The sequence below is a fragment of the Ahaetulla prasina genome, chromosome 14, assembly GCF_028640845.1.
Source record: "Ahaetulla prasina isolate Xishuangbanna chromosome 14, ASM2864084v1, whole genome shotgun sequence".
Classification (NCBI taxonomy): domain Eukaryota; kingdom Metazoa; phylum Chordata; class Lepidosauria; order Squamata; family Colubridae; genus Ahaetulla; species Ahaetulla prasina.
In genome coordinates this window covers 5,747,992-5,766,233 of record NC_080552.1, presented here as the reverse complement: position 1 = coordinate 5,766,233, position 18,242 = coordinate 5,747,992, and the positions used below count along the sequence as shown (strand labels likewise).

Below are 18,242 nucleotides of genomic sequence, written 5' to 3'. Positions count from 1 at the left end.
TTAAAGTTGCCAAGGTTGGAGACCCCTGCTTTAAGTGGACCCTGGCATGGGGGGGGAGGGAGGAGGAGACCACCCTTCATTTTTAATGTCAAAATAACCCCTCACAAACAGGACTATAAAGGAGAATGTCTTTGTGGATTTAATTCCTCTTGAAGTTGGAAGCTGCGTGGATTAGAAGTCACTGGCCAATTAATCGCCATCCATTCTTCTTCGTTCCTGTGGATAGAATTTCCTGCCTGCAATTTCAATGAAGCAATGAAGACGGATCGCTTTAATTAGACATCTTATAGAGCTGACCTCCTCGCCCGTTTCAGGTTAATAAAGTTTACGGTGTATTAATCAGAAGGAAATTTTATTAGAAAAGAATGATAACTGGTTTTTTTCCCCCCATGTGAAACAGGTTTTTTGGATAGCAAGGTTTTATGTGGGATTAGGCCTTGTGTTCTATTAGTCCCCTTGTAAGGAGAAACAGAGACCCCATTAGATCAAAAAAAAATACATAATAGGGAGAATATGCGTAGTCCTTGGGACAAATTCCTTCTAATTTTGACCACTGGTGGACAGTAAGTTAAAAGTAGAAGATTTTTTTAAAAGCCGTTTCTGTGAATTTGAACTCTGGACATTAAGGGTGTATTTTAATGCTGCCTCATCTTGAATGAAGAATTAAAAAAAAAAAAGTTGGTTTGTCTTAAGTTTCCCAAGAATTGGTGTTGTATTATGCTCAAATATAAGCAGATGCCAAATAAAAATACTAACAAATGCCCCAGTGGGTTGTGGGCAAAACGTCCTCACAAGCCAAGCATTAATTGGTCAACTGGATCGTTCAGGATTTTTGGTGGGAGCTGCCTCGCTTCCCCAGAGGCTGTTCCGGAGAAAGAGGGGAAAGGTATCAAAAGGAAAAAAATAAGAGAAATATCTCCTCACCCAGTAATTACTGTCCTACTGATATAATAACCATATCAACACTAGGTGGCGCCCAAGGACCTAAAAATGAAATTAAAGTCTACCTTAACAGGATTTGATTTCTCTTGTCGAGGTGTGCAAAGTCACTTGGCTGAAATCCCTGAGCGGAGCAACACCTCACTAGACCTTTACGCAACCGCATGAAATCTCACGAGGTATTGGTTCCTTTTTTGCATTCTATTTCAATTTTGCATCTATGGCTTTGCACGAAGGGTTTGACGGCGCTCGAAGGATCCACTGACCTATTGAAGCTGACTTCAGGCAGAAACCAGTTGAACCAACAGCCTTTGAGGACCCCTGAGTCCAGGCTTCTGCAACCTGATTTTTATAAGGTGGGGTGCAGGACCTCATTCTTCCAAAAGTTGGTGGGAGGGGAATAAGTTGTTGGGTCTTGGACAGAACTTACTTTCATTTAAATGGAACGTCTAATATGACAATTTCAGTGTGTAATAGCTCTCAAATTAAACACTCAACCGCCCTAGACAGATGTCAGATTAATTCCATGCCTTTTTAAAAGAAAAATCCTCCATCTTCTCAACTACTCGCTCTCCCTCTTGTATCACAAAGGTTACCTCCTTTTATCTTGCTAATTTTGCTAACATTCAGGCAGAGGTGGCATTCAGCTGGCTTGGACCGGTTTGCCCGAACCGGTAGTGGAAATTGTGGGTGGGCCTGTCCACCTGCCCCGGCTCTATGCTGCCCTATTTTTAGGCATGTTTTTGAGGCCGGGCACAAGCGCAGAAGGCCCACGAGCAAGCACAGCACATGCACAGAAGGCCGGGCGCATGTGTGGAAGGCAGGTGCGTGTGCAAACCAGGTGCGTGGGGCGAACCGGTAGTAAGATAATGTGAAAACCAACGCTGCCTTCAGGACTTGTTAACACATCTAGTTATTGCATTTTGTGTGTCTACACTTGGCTGATCTTTGGAAAGGGTCCCTTCTGTTAGGCCAGGGGTCTGCAAACTTGGCTCTTTTAAGACTTGTGGACTTCAGCTTTGCTGGCTGAGGAACTGAGGGAGTTGAAATCCACAAGTCTTAAAAGAGCTAAGTTTGCAGACCCCTGTGTTAGGCTAATCAAGAGGGTAAGAGTTGCTGACATCTACTTACAGACAGAGTTTTCATTTTCCCCCCATTCATTTCCAAATAGTGCCCTAAGCATCCAATTTGGCTTCAGCTCCCTTAAATGTAGAAAAGAAACTCCACTGTTTTTATCCCTGGCCTAGTGGCCTTTAGAGAGTGCTGGGGCTTGCCCTACTGTGAAGTATCGACAACAGAGAAGAGAATTTACACAACCCACAGGATGGCCAAAGACAAAACTGGGGGGCGGGGGGGGTTGGGAATTCTGGATTTCCGAACGGGGTTTTTGCTCAGTTCTGCTTTGGATCCGGCCAGTTTCGAGCCCTGAAAAACTTCTTCAGTCCTTTAAGGTTGACGGGTGGGAAGTAAGGCCCAAGCCTCTTACGGATCCACCATTTCTGCTGCTGGGCATGCTGTCCACCTGGCCGGCTGAACTTGTATCTGAAATGCTCTCCCCGAACCCACCTGCAAGAAGCAGAAACGTTGCAGTGAGAACCAAAGTCTGCTCCTCTCCCGCCATTTGTTCTTCCTTCAGCAAAACACAGCGAATTGCATTTTCTCCACCAATTGGTGCCAAACAGGGCAAGACACACCTGGCTCTCTGCTTTCACAGGATCGGTCCTGTCGTGTCCCACTCCTCCGCTGACGGCCGGGTCAGGGAAATCCGAATCAGGCTTGCCTCTGCAGCTCTGCCCAAAGTCCTAGCAAAGTCCTCAGGGCAGGCAGGAGACCAGTAAGTGACTTCAGCAAAATAAGTTCGACTTTTGCCTGACTCAGAGACTGCCAGAAAGCAGATCCTTTATATAGGCCATGGGGTGTGGCTCCATGACTCAGCACTCATTAAGGCCTGCCCCTCCCTTCCTTCTGTTGCCTCCGCCTATCCATCCAATTTTCTGATGCGAGGGTCACTCCAATCAGCAGCTGTTGGAAGTAAACTTTCCTCAGGCTCATATGCTGTGGAGGAGGGGGAGGGGTCTAGCTGCTCCGTTTGCCTGGGCATGGAGCCAGGGCTGGGGCTGGGGGATGCTCCCTCCTCTGCAGCCTGCTTGGGCATGGAGCCAGGGCTGGGACCGGGAGGTGCCCCCTCCTCTTCAGCTTGTCTGGGCATGGAGCCAGGACTGGGGCCGGGAGGCATACATTCCTCCGTGTTCGGGAGCAGATAAGAAGGCCCCGGCTGCTGTGAGAGCGGACAAGACACAACAGGTCCTTGGAGGAACAGTTCAACCTGACTTGCCCCATAAATCATCTTCTTTTAATGACCCCATAATCCCTTGCAAGGTGGAGTCTGAGCAACTGAATGGAGCTAGCAGAGTGTTTACTGGCCGGATGCCCTTCCTATCGCCAATGCAGAGTTTTGTTCAGCAGATATATTCTCAGTGTGCCCAGAGAGAGAGAAATATCTGCCTCTACCTAGGATTGAACTCACAGCCTCCTGATTGTGTGGCGAGAGCTCCACCTCTAGGTCACTGCACCGCTCGACCTGTCCCATAGATGGTGGGGGAAAACTTGAGATAATTCAAGGTAGTTCTCGAATTATGACAGTTTGTTTTAGTGACCGCTCAAAGTTGCAACACTAAAAACAGTGAGTTATGACCGCCTTTCACACTTATGACTGTTGCAACATCCCCATGAAAACTGTGATCAAATTCAGACAGTTTGGCAACTGACTCGTATTTATGACAGTTGCAGTTTTGCGCCTCTCGCAAGCAAAGTCCACGAAGAAGCCAGATTCACTTAACAACCATGTTACTAATTTTAACAACTGCAGTGACTCACTCAACAACTGTGGCAAGAAAGGTCATAAAATGGTGCAAAACTCACTTAACAATAGAAATTTTGGGCTCAATTATGGTCATAAGTTGAGAACTTCAACTACCTGTATTGTGCCTTTTTTTTTTTTTTTACTTCTGTGGACATCTCTGGAGATAGAATAGAATAGAATAGAATAGAATAGAACAGAATAGAATAGAATAGAACAGATGGAGTGGAGTGGAGTGAATAGAATAGAATAGAATAGAATAGAATAGAATAGAACAGAATAGAATAGAATAGAACAGATGGAGTGGAGTGAATAGAATAGAATAGAATAGAATAGAATAGAATAGAATAGAATAGAATAGAATAGAACAGATGGAGTGGAGTGGAGTGAATAGAATAGAATAGAGAATGGGAAGAGGGGAAGAGAAGAGAAGAGAAGAGAAGAGAAGAGAATATAGGAATAGAATAGAATAGAATAGAATAGAATAGAATAGAATAGAATAGAATAGAATAGAATAGAACAGATGGAGTGGAGTGGAGTGAATAGAATAGAATAGAATAGAATAGAATAGAACAGATGGAGTGGAGTGGAGTGAATAGAATAGAATAGAATAGAATAGAATAAGGAAGGGACCCTGGAGGTCTTCCAGTCCTGCCCTCTGCTCAAACAGGAGAACCGATACTATTTCAGACAAGTGACTGTCTAATCTTTTCTTAAAAACCTCCAGTGATGAAGTGACCACGATTTCTGGAGGCCAGCTGTTCCACTGGTTAATTGTCCTCACTGTTAGGAAGTTTCTCCTTAATTCCAGGTGGCTTCTCTCCTTGGTTACTTACAAACCATCGCTTCTTGTCCTGCCCAATGATGCTTTGGAGAATAATTCAACCCCCTCTTCTGCTATCACGTCACTCCCTAATTCTTCTTTTCTTTAGACTAGCCAGACCCAAATCCTGCAGCTGTTCTTTGTAGGTTTTAGTTTCCAGGCCTTTGATCACCTTAGTTGCTCTTCTCTGAACGTTTTCCAAAGTCTCAACATCTTTTTTACAGCCTGGTGACCAAAATTGGTTGCGGCATTCCAGGTGTGGCCTTACTAGGTTTTTATAAAGCGGCACTAATACTTCACGTGATCTTGATTCTATGCCTCTTGTTTATACAACCCAGGATTGTATTAGTTTTTTTAGCTGCTATCGCACACAGTTGGCTGATATTCAAGTGATCATCCACTAGAACTCCAAGGTCCCTTTCACAGTTACTGTTTTTAAGCCAGGTCTCACGTAATCTGAAAGGAGAAGGAAGGAGAAGGAGGAGGAGAAAAAGAAGAATCAGGAGGTTGTGAGTTCGATCCTAGGTAAAGGCAGATGTAGGGTATTCTGCTTGGGCAGGGGGTTGGACTAGATAACCTGCAAGGTCCCTTCCACTTCTGTTAATCTGTAGCTGGAAGAAGAAGAAGGAGGAGGAGGAGGAGGAGGAGGGGGAGAAGGAAAAGAAGAGGAAGAGGAAGAAGAAGAGGAGGAGAAGGAGGAGGAGGATGAGGATCACACTGCATGGAGCCTGCTTTTGCAGCCTCCTGAATCCTTTCTGTCATGGAGGAGCAGGTTCGCTTTCTCTCTGCCAAAACCGTCTATTCTCTCAGCCTGGACACTCCCGCGCTTCCTCTTCCAGGCTGGGACAGCTGCGTTGCAGAGATGCCCCCCCTCCATCCGTCCGTCAGGTCACAGTGACATCTTCCAACTGGGAAGGCTTGCAAAGACGCAACCTCTCTTGAGCTGTTGTGACTGGAGGCTAAACCTTCCAGACAGGTGAAAACGGTTGTGGAGGGAGGCAGCTGTCCCTCTCTCTCTCTCTGGAACAGATGGGATGCTTTTGGAGGGAAAAGACAAGCACGCACACACACGCATACACATACACACACACACACACACACACACACACACACACACACGGAGGGATTGAGTGACAAGCAGGGTGGGCAAAATGTTTGCCTATGCAGAGGTTGGGGCTTTTTTTTGGATCAAGGAAATAACAGTGGGAGAGGGAATGTGTGCCTAGGAAGCCTCTGACATTGTCAAGAAGGATCAAGCCACTCAGGGCAATTTGTCGTTGGCGACACACACACACACACACAACACGCTAAACCCTAAACGAGGCAGCCTCTCTTTTTCCGTGCGTTAGAATCGGTTCTTTGACTCTTGCAGCTGCCTGGATAAGTTCCTGCAATGTTCTTGGCAAGATTTCAGAAGCGCTTTGTCGCCGTCTCCTTCCTAGGGCTGAGAGGAAGCGGCTGGCACAAGGTCACCCAACTGGGTGTGTGCCTCAGGAGGGACTAGAACTCCCAGTCTTCTGTTTCTAGTCTGAGGCCCAAACCGCTAGGCCCGTGATGGCGAACCTATGGCACACGTGCTACAGGTGGCACACGGAGCCCTCCCTGAGGGCACGAGAGCTGTCGCCCAGCCCAGCTGCACTGCGCATACACGCACACACGCTTCCCGCCGGCCAGCTGATTTTCGGGTCTGCATTGCAAGCCGGAGACACGTGGGGGAGCCTACCTTTCTCCTCACTTTCTGCTGCCTGTGCCTTCCTAGATCTCCGGAGATTCCCCTCCCAGCGCTGTTTTGGGAAGTGAAGCTTCCCCCCCCAAAGCCGTTTTGGAGGCTTCCCCCCCCCCAGTGCTGTTTTGGGATGTGAGGCCAAAAGGACGGGGTGCCTGCGCATGCGGGGGGGAGGGGTTCGTGTGTGCATGGGGGGGGTTGCACGCATAGGCAGGGGGGCAAGGCATGTGGGAGTGGCATTGCATTATGGGTGTGGGTACGTGCACGCATGCAATAGTGCGCACGCCCGCTTTTGGCACCCGAGGAACAAAAGGTTAACCATCACTGCACTAGGCCAAAGGTAAAGGTAAAGGTTACCCTCCCACATATGTGCTAGTCGTTGCAGACTCTAGGGGGCGGTGCTCATCTCCATTTCAAAGCCGAAGAGCCAGCGCTGTCCGAAGACGTCTCCGTGGTCATGTGGCCAGCATGACTCAACGCCAAAGGCGCACGGCACGCTGTTACCTTCCCACCAAAGGTGGTCCCTACTTTTTCTACTTGCATTTTTACGTGCTTCCGAAACTTCTAGGTTGGCAGAAGCTGGGACAAGTAATGGGAGCTCACCCCGTTACACGGCAGCACTAGGGATTCGAACCGCCGAGCTGCCAACCTTTCGATCGACAAGCTCAACGTCCTAGCCCCTGAGCCACCGCGTCCCTTCTTGCACTAGGCCTAAATGGTCCTCTAAATCAGGGGTCTCCAACCTTGGTCCCTTTTAAGACTTGTCGACTTCAATTCCCAGAGTTCCTCAGCCAGCTTTGCTGGCTGAGGGACTCTGGGAGTTGAAGTCCACAAGGGACCAAGTTTGGAGACCCCTCCTCTAAATGAGAGTTTGCAAAGCACGAGGGGGCTGTGTGAAGTCCAATTATCCCAATTATCCGTATCCTGATTTAACATAGTGGCTTTCGCACATCATGCTAAGAGAATGGTAGCTTCCAAGAACCCTGAGTTATTAAGCCGAGGTTGAAGAAGGATTTGTGAAGAAGCTGTGTCAAAAGTTGTGCTGTTTATGCCACTTTGAAAAAGAGACCAGGAAAGAGACCCTGGACTCCTCCAACAAGTAGCCGACCCAACCCGTCCATGGGAAGAGATCGCCATGGATTTCACAGTGGCGCTTCCAGAAATGGCGCTGAATTTTGTTTCTTCACCCTCAGGGAGTTTCCTGTAGGCAGCAATTTCAATATCCAGAGCCATCTTGACATTGAGGAGATCCCTCAATTGTTCTCATGCGTTACTCGGAACCCTGACACACATCTCAACCAAACAGGCATAGAAGACTTCCAAGCGAAGGGCCCCCTTAGACCAGGACTCCCCAACCTCTGGTCCATGGACCGGTACTGGGCTGCGGCATGCCAGAAACCGGGCTGTGCGAACAAGCGAAGGCAGCATGCAAAACCACATGCCCTCCAGTGCGCAGAAAAAAAACACCTCTCTCCATGTAATTGGTTCCTGGTGCCCAAAGGTTGGAGCCGCTGCTGGGAAGGCCTGGGAACAGACACTGCTGCACTGCGAGATACATTTGGCAACGGTGGGGTCAGAAGCCAACCTGGTGTTTTTTTTTTCCTAATTGAAAAATAGAATGGAATGGAATGGAATGGAATGGAATAGAATAGAATAGAATAGAATAGAATAGAGAATAAAATTAGAATAGAATAAAATATAGAATAGAATATAAAATAGAATTAGAATAGAACAGAATAGAACAGAATAGAATACAGAATAGGATATAGAATAAAATTAGAATAGAATAAAATATAGAATAGAATATAAAATTGAATTAGAATAGAATAGAATATAGAATAGAACATAGAATAAAATTAGAATAGAATAAAATATAGAATAGAATATAAAATTGAATTAGAATAGAATAGAATATAGAATAGAACATAGAATAAAATTAGAATAGAATAAAATATAGAATAGAATAAAATATAGAATATAAAATAGAATAGAATAGAATTTATAACAGAACAGAACAGAATAGAATAAAGAACAGAACAGAATAGAACAGAATAGAATAGAATATGGAATAAAATTAGAATACAATAAAATATAGAATAGAATTAGAATAGAATATAGAATAGAACAGAATAAAACAGAATAGAATAGAATAGAACATAGAATAAAATAAGAATAGAATAAAATATAGAATAGAATATAAAATAGAATTAAAATAGAATAGAATATAGAATAGAACAGAATAGAATAGAACTGGAAGGGACCTTGGAGGTCTTCTAGTCCAGCCCCCTCCTCAAGCAGGAGGACCTATAATACCATCTCAGACAAGTGACTCTTTAGTCTCTTCTTCAAAACATCCCATGTTGGAGCGCCCACGATTTCTGAAGATTTAATTGTCCTTTCCACACTTGAGCAAAACCTTCTACCAACCGTGTGGCTAAATCGCTTATTAATTCTTGCAGCCCAAGCCAGGCGCCTTTTAAGATTTACGAGGACTTAAACGCTTTATGAACCTTGAGCCAGACCTAATATTTTGTGCCCGGATGTTTTGCAAATGTCCCTTTGCCCAAGTCAAGTTTCACACTCAATTAGATTACTCCCACCCATGACCTCATGTTTTAACCTTTTTTCCTTTCTACAGAAGCAAGCCAGTCATCTGCTTTTCATTTTCCATTTAACTGCACTTGCACGGCAGCAATAACCCACACCACAATCTAATTTCATTTTTTAAGTGTCCAAAGATTCCCAATCAACTCTGCTCTCCAACTCTTCTGGAGATTAACTGTCAGAGCCTTTTCTTCTGGGATTAGTGGACAGGAAACAAGAAACAAGTCATGAAACTTTCTTTTCTAGGATGACAATGGCAGTGACGCTATTATATGCTCAAATACGGCAAGGTTTGACAAGGCTCACAATGGAGGAATCGTTGGTGAGGATGATGGGCTTTGCGGGAATGGCTGAACTGACTTGTTTGATCGGGGGAGGGAAGATATTTATCGCTGACTGGAAATCCCTTATAGGCCTTTTGCACAAAACGGGTGGGGGGAATGCCCTTATGCTTTGTGGTTTCATGATTAGAAAAAGAAAAATAACAGAAAAGAATGAGCTCTTTTGTATTCCTAGATAAGAGATATTTTTGTAAATCTATTTATATTTACTTCAAAGGGAACTGGAAACTTCTCTTTCCATTTCTTTTCCTTGATTTTTTTTTTTTGCTTCTTTTACTCTTTATTAATAAACTTTTAGTAAACATTTTTTTTAAAAAAAAAAGATGCTCCTTAAATTGGACTTACTTGGGTGGCGCCTTGTCCTCAAATGGGTTGAAGGCCAGAAGAGACAAAGTTTCTTTCTCGTTGGCCAAGAGTTTCCCGGCTAAGTGAATGACCCATTCGTTCTGTTCGTAGGTCTTAAGAGAGGGGAGAAAACACCACATTTTGAGAAACAATGCAAATGAAATAGATTTTAAGCCAAACGTGTCAAGGGGACGCATCTGAACAATAAAAGATAAAAGCAATGCATTAATACAGTATATAGACCAAAAAACAACCCCCATCCTTCATGTGTTTATTAGAGCTGGGAGCTATAAACTGATTATAGGTCGTCCTCGCCTTACGACCACAATTGAGCTTGACATTTCTGTTGCTAAGTGAGACAGACGTTTGTTAAGTGAACTTTGCCCCATTTGAAGACCTTTCTTGCCACAGTTGTTAAGGTAGTAACAGATTGTTAAGGGACTTTTGCTTGTCAGAAAATCGCAAAAAGGACCCCAGGATATGACCCCCGTCACAAATACGACTCAGTTGCCAAGCACCTGAATTTTGATTGTGTGGCCATGGGGATGCTGCAACAGTCGTTCAGTGTGAAAAAGCACCAGAAATTACTTTTTTCAGTGCTAATGTAACATTGAGTGGTCACTAAATCAACAGTTATAAGTCGAGGATTACCTATGGACAGGTTAGAACAGGGGTCCCCAACCTCGGCCACTTTAAGCCTGGTGGACTTCAACTCCCAGAATTCCCCAGCCAGCTTTGCTGGCTGGGGGTTCTGGGAGTTGAAGTCCTCCAGGCTTAAAGTGGCCAAGGTTGAAGACCCCTGGGTTAGAACACGTGTGTCAGATAGAAAAAGCTTTCCCACCTGATGTCCTCAGAAGCATTAAAATGTCAATTCTACAACATAAGTCGAGTTGAGAAACAGTGTTCCTTCATATCAGTTCTACACTGAAAACAGAGGTATGATTTGGCATGTGGAGTGTTGTAGTACACAGTGTTGTAAGGGTTGGCTGTAAGTCCTCACATCAAGTCAGAATTTGGAGCCACAACAGGGAGGTCAACCACAGCCCTTGTAGTTTTTTTCAAAGTCCCTGTGAAGCCAAGGATAACTCAATATTGTTGTTGTTGTTGTTGCTAGTTGCAAAGTCGTGTCCGACCCATCGGGACCCCATGGATAACATTCCTCCAGGCCTTCCCGTCCTCTACCATCCTCCGGAGTCCATTTAATCTCACGCCGACTGCTTCAGTGACTCCATCCAGCCACCTCCTTCTCTGCCGTCCCCTTCTTCTTTTGCCCTCCATCGTTCCCAGCTTGAGGCTCTTCTCCAGTGAGTCCTTCCTTCTCATTAAGTGGCCAAAGTACTTGAGTTTCCTCTTCAGGATCTGGCCTTCTAAAGAGCAGTCAGGGTTGATCTCCTCTAGGACTGACCGGTTGGATTGCCTTGCAGTCCAAGGGACTCACAGGAGTCTTCTCCAGCACCAGAGTTCAAAGGCCTCAATTCTTTGGTGCTCAGCCCTCCTTATGGCCCAACTTTCACAGCCATAACATTGCAACTGGGAAAACCATCGCCTTGACTATACGGTGATATATATACTGTATCCAATCTCCTAGGAGAGAGATGAAACGTTTGACCGTGTGGGTCAAACTCAAGCCCAGCCTTTGGAGTGGTATCTGGGCACCTTTCCTAACACCCTGAAGAGTAAGCAAATGTTGTTTTCGCCACAGCTACGGAGGGATTTGCTTACAAGCAAAGAGTTTGTAAATGCTTACTCAATTGGCTTGTAAAGAGAACTTGCTTTCAGAATTTATTTCCAAGCAAAAGAGAAATAGAATAGAATAGAATAGAATAGAATAGAGTAGAACAGAACAGAACAGAACAGAACAGAATAGAATATTTGGAGTGGAGTGGAGTAGAATAGAATGGAATAGACTAGACTAGACTAGATTAGACTAGACTAGACTAGACTAGAATATTTGGAATGGAGTGGAGTGGAGTGGAGTGGAGTGGAATGGAATGGAATGGAGTAGAATAGAATAGAATAGAATAGAATAGAATAGAATAGAATAGAATAGAATAGAATAGAATAGAATAGGAATAGAATAGAATTTTTTATTGGCCAAGTGTGATTGAACACACAAGGAATTTGTCTTGATGCATACACTCTCAGTGTGTATTTATTATTTATTTATTTATTTATTTATTTGTATTTTTATATCGCCCTATCTCCCTAAGGACTCAGGTGTCAGCTTTGGAAGCCATACTAGGCGGAAGGTTTCGGCGCTGCCACTTTCCAATATGTGGGAAAGTAGGTGGGGGGGGGAATTGGTGGGAGGGGCCATTAGACATAATAACATTCTTCCTGCCGGTCAAGGTCAGGCTGAGCCCACATCTGGAGAAGGAGTGGCCGGACTGATGTCTCGAGATGGGACGGTTGGCGATTGGAGCATGTGATCGGCAGAGGGGTCAAGGGGGTGGTGATTTTGGAGTTTATCTTACTGAGGGAGGAACCCAAATCCCCAGATTCGGATTTCCTCCAACTATGCCAGATTACCTATGCTAGTAAAAGAACTTTGAAAGATGTTTGCTTTGGAGTCTTGCCTGCAGGAGGCGTTTTCTGGAACGTTGACACAGCGTACATAAAAGAAAAAATTGAGAAAGAATTGAGCAGGGGGTCGGACTGGGAGGTCCCTTCCAAGCTCTGTTCTGATTGATTGATTGATTGACTAATTGATTGACTGAAATTCAGAGAAATTCTCATGGAGGGAGAATGTGGTTGTTGTTGATACTGAGTGACAAAATGGCAAAGGTTTGCAGTATTGTCTGGTCTTTCATGTGGGGGCCTCTTGTGGCTCAATAGGCTAATGCAGTCTGTTATTAACACAGCTGCCTGCAATTACAATTACTGCAGGTTCGAGTCCCACCAGGCCCAAGGTTGACTCAGCCTTCCATCCTTTATAAGGTAGTTAAAATGAGGACCCAGATTGTTGGGGGCAATAAGTTGACTTTGTATATAATATACAAATGGATGAGACTATTGCCTTACACAATGTAAGCCGCCCTGAGTCTTCAGAGAGGGGCGGGATATAAATGCAAATAAAATAAAATAAATAAATCAATAAATAAATAAAATGTGGGCGCATGTGTCTCTCCAGCCGTCTGTAACCTCCCTGGTTTCCCGATGCTTTCTTGAAATCCTGGGGGAAATTTCTACGAAGCTTTTTCAGTCAAAGAGCCATGGTCACTGTTGAGCGCTGTCCTTGACAAATGATTAGAGGATATCTGCTTCCCTCAAGAGAAATTTGGAGAAATTTTTCTTTCCAATTTCTCTGCCCACAAATTAGGTAAAGATTTTTGAAAGGCCTTTTATGGCCAGTTCTTGCTACGTCAAACATTCATCATAATGAGCAATTCAACTTTCCTTGTGTTCTCTCAGATAAACGCTATGAAGTCAGCACTATTCCTTGTTGAATAGAATAGAATAGAATAGAATAGAATAGAATAGAATAGAATAGAATAGAATAGAATAGAATAGAATTTTATTGGCCAAGTGTGATTGGACACACAAGGAATTTGTCTTGGTGCATAGGCTCTCAGTGTACATAAAAGAAAAGATACGTTCATCAAGGTACAACATTTACAACACAATTGATGGTCAATATATCAATATAAATCATAAGGATTGCCAGCAACAAGTTATAGTCATACAGTCATAAGTGGAAAGAGATTGGTGATGGGAACTATGAGACGATTTATAGTAGTGCAGATTCAGTAAATAGTCTGACAGTGTTGATGGAATTATTTGTTTAGCAGAGTGATGGCCTTCGGGAAAAAACTGTTCTTGTGTCTAGTTGTTCTGGTGTGCAGTGCTCTATAGCGTCGTTTTGAGGGTAGGAGTTGAAACAGTTTATGTCCAGGATGCGAGTGATCTGCAAATATTTTCACGGCCCTCTTCTTGATTCGTGCAGTATACAGGTCCTCAATGGAAGGCAGGTTGGTAGCAATTATTTTTTCTGCAGTTCTAATTATCCTTTGAAGTCTGTGTTTTTCTTGTTGGGTTGCAGAACCAAACCAGACAGTTATAGAGGTGCAAATGACAGACTCAATAATTCCTCTGTAGAACTGAATCAGCAGCTCCTTGGGCAGTTTGAGCTTACTGAGTTGGCGCAGAAAACATTCTTTGTTGTCCTTTTTTAATGATGTTTTTGATGTTAGCTGTCCATTTTAGAGCTTGCGATATGATAGAACCTAGAAATTTGAAGGTTTCTACTGCTGATACTGTGTTGTCAAGTATTGTGAGAGGTGGAAGTATGGAAGGGTTTTTCCTAAAGTCTACCACCATTTCTACGGTTTTGAGTGTGTTCAGTTCCAGATTGTTTTGGTTGCACCACAAGGCTAGTCATTCGACCTCTCGTCTATATGCGGATTCGTCATTGTCTCGAATGAGAGGTGCCACATGTGGTAACTACTGGGATGGAAACTCCCAGATGGTGCTGGAACAAAACAGAGCACCAGGACACTGAGGAGACATCAGAATGGTCCTCATCTGGAGAGGATACCTCAGTCCCAAGACCCTTCAGCTTCTGACAAAAGGAACATCAAAGAACAGCACCTTGTCTGAGATACATCTCAGAACATAGAATAACAGAGTTGGAAGGGACCTTGGAAGTCTTCTACTCCAATCCGCTGCTCGAGCAGGAGATCCGATGCCATTTCAGACAAGTGGCTGTCCAGTTTCTTCTTGAAAACCTCCAGCGATGGTGCACCCACAGCCAGCCATTTCATTGGTTCATTGATCTCGTTGTGTGGAAATTTCTCCATAGTTCTAGGTGGTCTGTCTCTGTAGCCCTCAACCAGGATCTGCTCTCTTTTTCAAACTCAGCCCTTCTTCTGCTGACTTCTCCCTCCCCTCCCCCAATGGGCTCCTGTTCTGTTCAATTTTGGGAGCGTTTGCCGATAAAGACTCCTAAGCCCCTTCACGTTATTTCTTTCCAACGTTCTGCTGAGTTGGAAAAGAATAAAAATGCAGAAGGTTATTATGTTTGGCTAATAATAAATTAGGACATGTTTTCTTGCAAAGTAATGGCACGTTACCCAAAAGACAATTAAAAGCACTTCTGGTATAGAAATTAAGCAATGGCGTTTCCTCCCCCCCCCCTTAATGTTCTTTGGAAGTGGGTGAATCCAGATCAGGGGTCTCCAACCTTGGTCCCTTGAAGACTTGTGGACTTCAACTCCCAGAGTCCCTCAGCCAGCAAAGCTGGGAGTTGAAGTCCACAAGTCTTCAAGGGACCAAGGTTGGAGACCCCTGATCCAGATGGATCCACAAGTTTATAAAACTTCCAATGTGCCAACGTTCAAAAAGTCCTCATTCAACCGTGACAGGCTTTAGGCCTCCTTTTTCTGCTTCCAGTGGAAATCTGGGCCCTTGTCCCCAAAGAGGAAGTTTTTCTAGGAGCCGACAGCAGAAGGGATTGTTGTGTATCAAGCAGGGTTCCAAAAAGAGTTCCAAAAAACCATCTGTTGTGAGACAGACAGAGGGATGGAAATGACTTCTCCCGTACTTCCTGGTTACTCTTCAGGAACCAGGGAAGAGTCAGATGGGTTCAACCATTCATCGTCTATATCCCACAGACCATGCGACTGAATGGAGCCTAGAAGTCATTAGGCATTTTAAATTATGTTTTAATTCTTGTGCTTTTTTTCTGTTTTCTTTTACTGATTCTATTGTGTCATGAACCCATTTCAATTGTCCCACCTGTATTGAAAAGGTGACCATTAGAATAACAACAACAACAACAATAATAATAACAATAATAATGAATAAAAAGACTCTGCAGCTTAACAGCCGCGGTGGCACAGTGGCACTTGCACTGCAGGCTACTTCTGCTGCCTGCCGGCTGCCTGCAATTTGCCAGTTCAAATTGCAATATGGCAGTTCAAATCTCACCAGGCTCAAGGTTGACTCAGCCTTCCATCCTTCCGAGGTGGGTAAAATGAGGACCTAGATTGTTGGGGGCAAGAGGCTGACTCTGTAAACCGCTTAGAGAGGGCTGTGAAAGCACTGTGAAGTAGTATATAAATCTAAGTGCTATTGCTATTGCTCTCCCTTTTTCCTTTCCTCTCCCTCCCTCCCTCCCTCCCTTCCTTGCCAGTGGTTAGAATGCAGTATAGAAGGCTGACTCTGCCCACTGCCAGTAGTTCGATCCCAACAGGCTCAAGGTTGACTCAGCCTTCCATCCTTCCGAGGTGGGTAAAATGAGGACCCAGGTTGCTGGGGGCAAGAGGCTGACTCTGTCAACCTCTTAGAGACGGCTGTAAAAGCACTGTGAAGAGGTATATAAATCTACATGCTATTGCTATTAAGTATTAGGCATATATTCCACTGGAAACAGTTGCTCCTTTCCCATTTCGAGGTCTTGTACCACAGACTCCAGTGAAGACTCTGTATGGTGTCAATGAAGTCATCACAAACAGAAGAAAGCCTGATCCTTAATTCCCTGAAGGAACTACCAAAGTTTATTAGGAATGGCTTGGCTCCAGACACCTGGGATTTCAGGTTCAAAAAGATCCTTCAAGGATCTTCAGAGGTTCAAAAAGATCCTTCAAGGATCAGTGACTTTCATGGTCATCCAGTGTGTGCCATTATGACATCAACTGCACCATGATTTTGTGGCATACATGGCTTCTATCAAATGGTTCTGAAAACTTTGGAGCAGTGGCACTTTCACTGTGGATTCGTTTTCCTGGAAATACCTGCAAAAAACCCTCGCTTATTACTTTCAGACCAATAGACTTTTTTCACTGTGTTACTAAACTATGGTCACCTCGGAGAACAATTGGCAACCTCCCTTAATCCAATATTCAGGGGAAGAACTTTGCAAAAACAAAAGCTAGAATATCAGAAACTAAGTAAAGTGAAGGTCTATTTTAATAGTTAGAGAAACTGTAACTTTCTTCTTCCTCCCCTCCTCCTCCTCCTCCACCTCCTCCTCCTCCTCCTTCTTTTTCTTCCTCCTCCTCCTCCTCCTCCTCCTCCTCCTTCTTCTTTTTTTTCTTCTTCCTCCTCCTCCTCCTCCTCTTCTTCACCATCATCATCATCATCATCATCATCATGTGTCATTGGACTTTGGTGATCATCTTGGCGATCCTATTTTTATCAACAGACACACGAAAAAGTGTTGCTGACTTTTGTCCAAACCGGTCCCTTAGTGTTGCATCATATGTCCGAAATAGTCTAACTTTTGTTTTTTTATGGTTTTGATGATTTCCCTTGGCTTTCCCAGGCTTATCACCGCCTCATTTCTGATTTTGTCAACCCAGCTTATACGTAACAGCCGCCTTGTAAATCCACATTTCAAATGCTTCTAGTGGCTTTCTGTCCAAGACCAACTCTCCACCCCGTGAAGAGTCTCTACTTAGAGAAACGCAATAAACAGAGAAACAGTGGTTAGAGAAACATGAGAAACTATACCAAAAAAATTAGGAAAAATTCTAACTTTGCTCATTATTCTGTTGAGCTTGTTGACAGAAAGGTCGGCAGTTCAATGGTTCGAATCTCTAGTGCCGCGGTAACGGAGTGAGCGCCCGTGACTTGTCCCAGCTTCTGCCAACCTAGCAGTTCGAAAGTACGTAAAAAATGCAAGTAGAAAAAATAGGGACCACCTTTGGTGGGAAGGTAACAGCGTTCCGTGCGCCTTTGACATTGAGTCATGCCGGCTACATGACCACGGAGACGTCTTCGGACAGCGCTGGCTCTTCGCCTTTGAAACGGAGATGAGCACCGCCCCCTAGAGTGGGGAACGACTAGCACATACGTGTGAGGGGAACCTTTACCTTTACCTTTACTATTGTGCTAGCCAGGTAAGTGAATGTGTTGCAGAAGGAGCTAAACCCCTCACAGTCTTTCTCTGCAGTCACAAGATTTTTACCCTGGGCAGTTCTTCAGCATCTGGGATGGACAGCACTGTTTGGATGAGCCCCTTAAACAACTCAAGCAATGTCTCTCCGCAGCAGCCTGGATAAGGGAATCAGATCACAAATCTTATCACAATTCTTGGGAAGCGACGCTAGCTTAATTTAAGTGCCAGATACCCAGCTGGGCAGATTGTTTTCGAGCGGGATACTCACCTGGAAAGCGGCAAACCACATCAGCCAATCCAGGCGGTAATGGTAGGGGCTGATCAGGCAGGGCCGCCTTTGCAGATTCCCTGGTTTACACTTGAATTCGTATTCTTCCCAAACTGCAGCAGGGTCATTGGGATCCGAGCTGGAAGTCCCTTGGATTATAACCTCGGTTCTCTCTTTGGTTATGCTGCGAGACAGAAGAGTGTGGTGAATGTTTCGAAGCTCTCGAGGATCCGACCAAGCGGCTTCCAGGGACGCGTTAGGTGCAAGGGCAGAAATATTCCAGTATTGGAAGGGCTGCCACAAAGAAAAGATGATTATCCAACATTTTCTTACATTTTTCCAGTGTTGGAGCATTCACAACTTCCGCAGGCAAATCGTTCCACTTATTTATTGTTCCCACTGTCAGAAAATTTCTCCTTAGATCTAAGTTGCTTCTCTCCTTGGTTAGTTTCCATCCATTGCTTCTTGTCCTGCCTTCAGATGCTTTGGAGAATAGTTT

General features: G+C 44.5%; 1 protein-coding gene across 2 annotated transcripts in view; it reads right to left on the bottom strand.

The window, feature by feature from the left end:
- Positions 1 to 351: 351 nt before the first annotated feature.
- LOC131184971 (lipase maturation factor 1-like) overlaps positions 352 to 18,242 on the bottom strand; it is a 178,299-nt gene continuing 160,408 nt past the window's right edge. For both annotated transcript variants that reach the window (XM_058156910.1, XM_058156909.1), the window contains exons 7-9: positions 17,744 to 17,927; positions 9,639 to 9,751; positions 352 to 2,505 (exon numbers count right to left, since the gene is read on the bottom strand). In XM_058156910.1, coding sequence (XP_058012893.1) covers positions 2,331 to 2,505; positions 9,639 to 9,751; positions 17,744 to 17,927 — 472 coding nt within the window. In that variant the 3' untranslated portion in view covers positions 352 to 2,330. The remainder of the gene's footprint in view (positions 2,506 to 9,638; positions 9,752 to 17,743; positions 17,928 to 18,242) is intronic.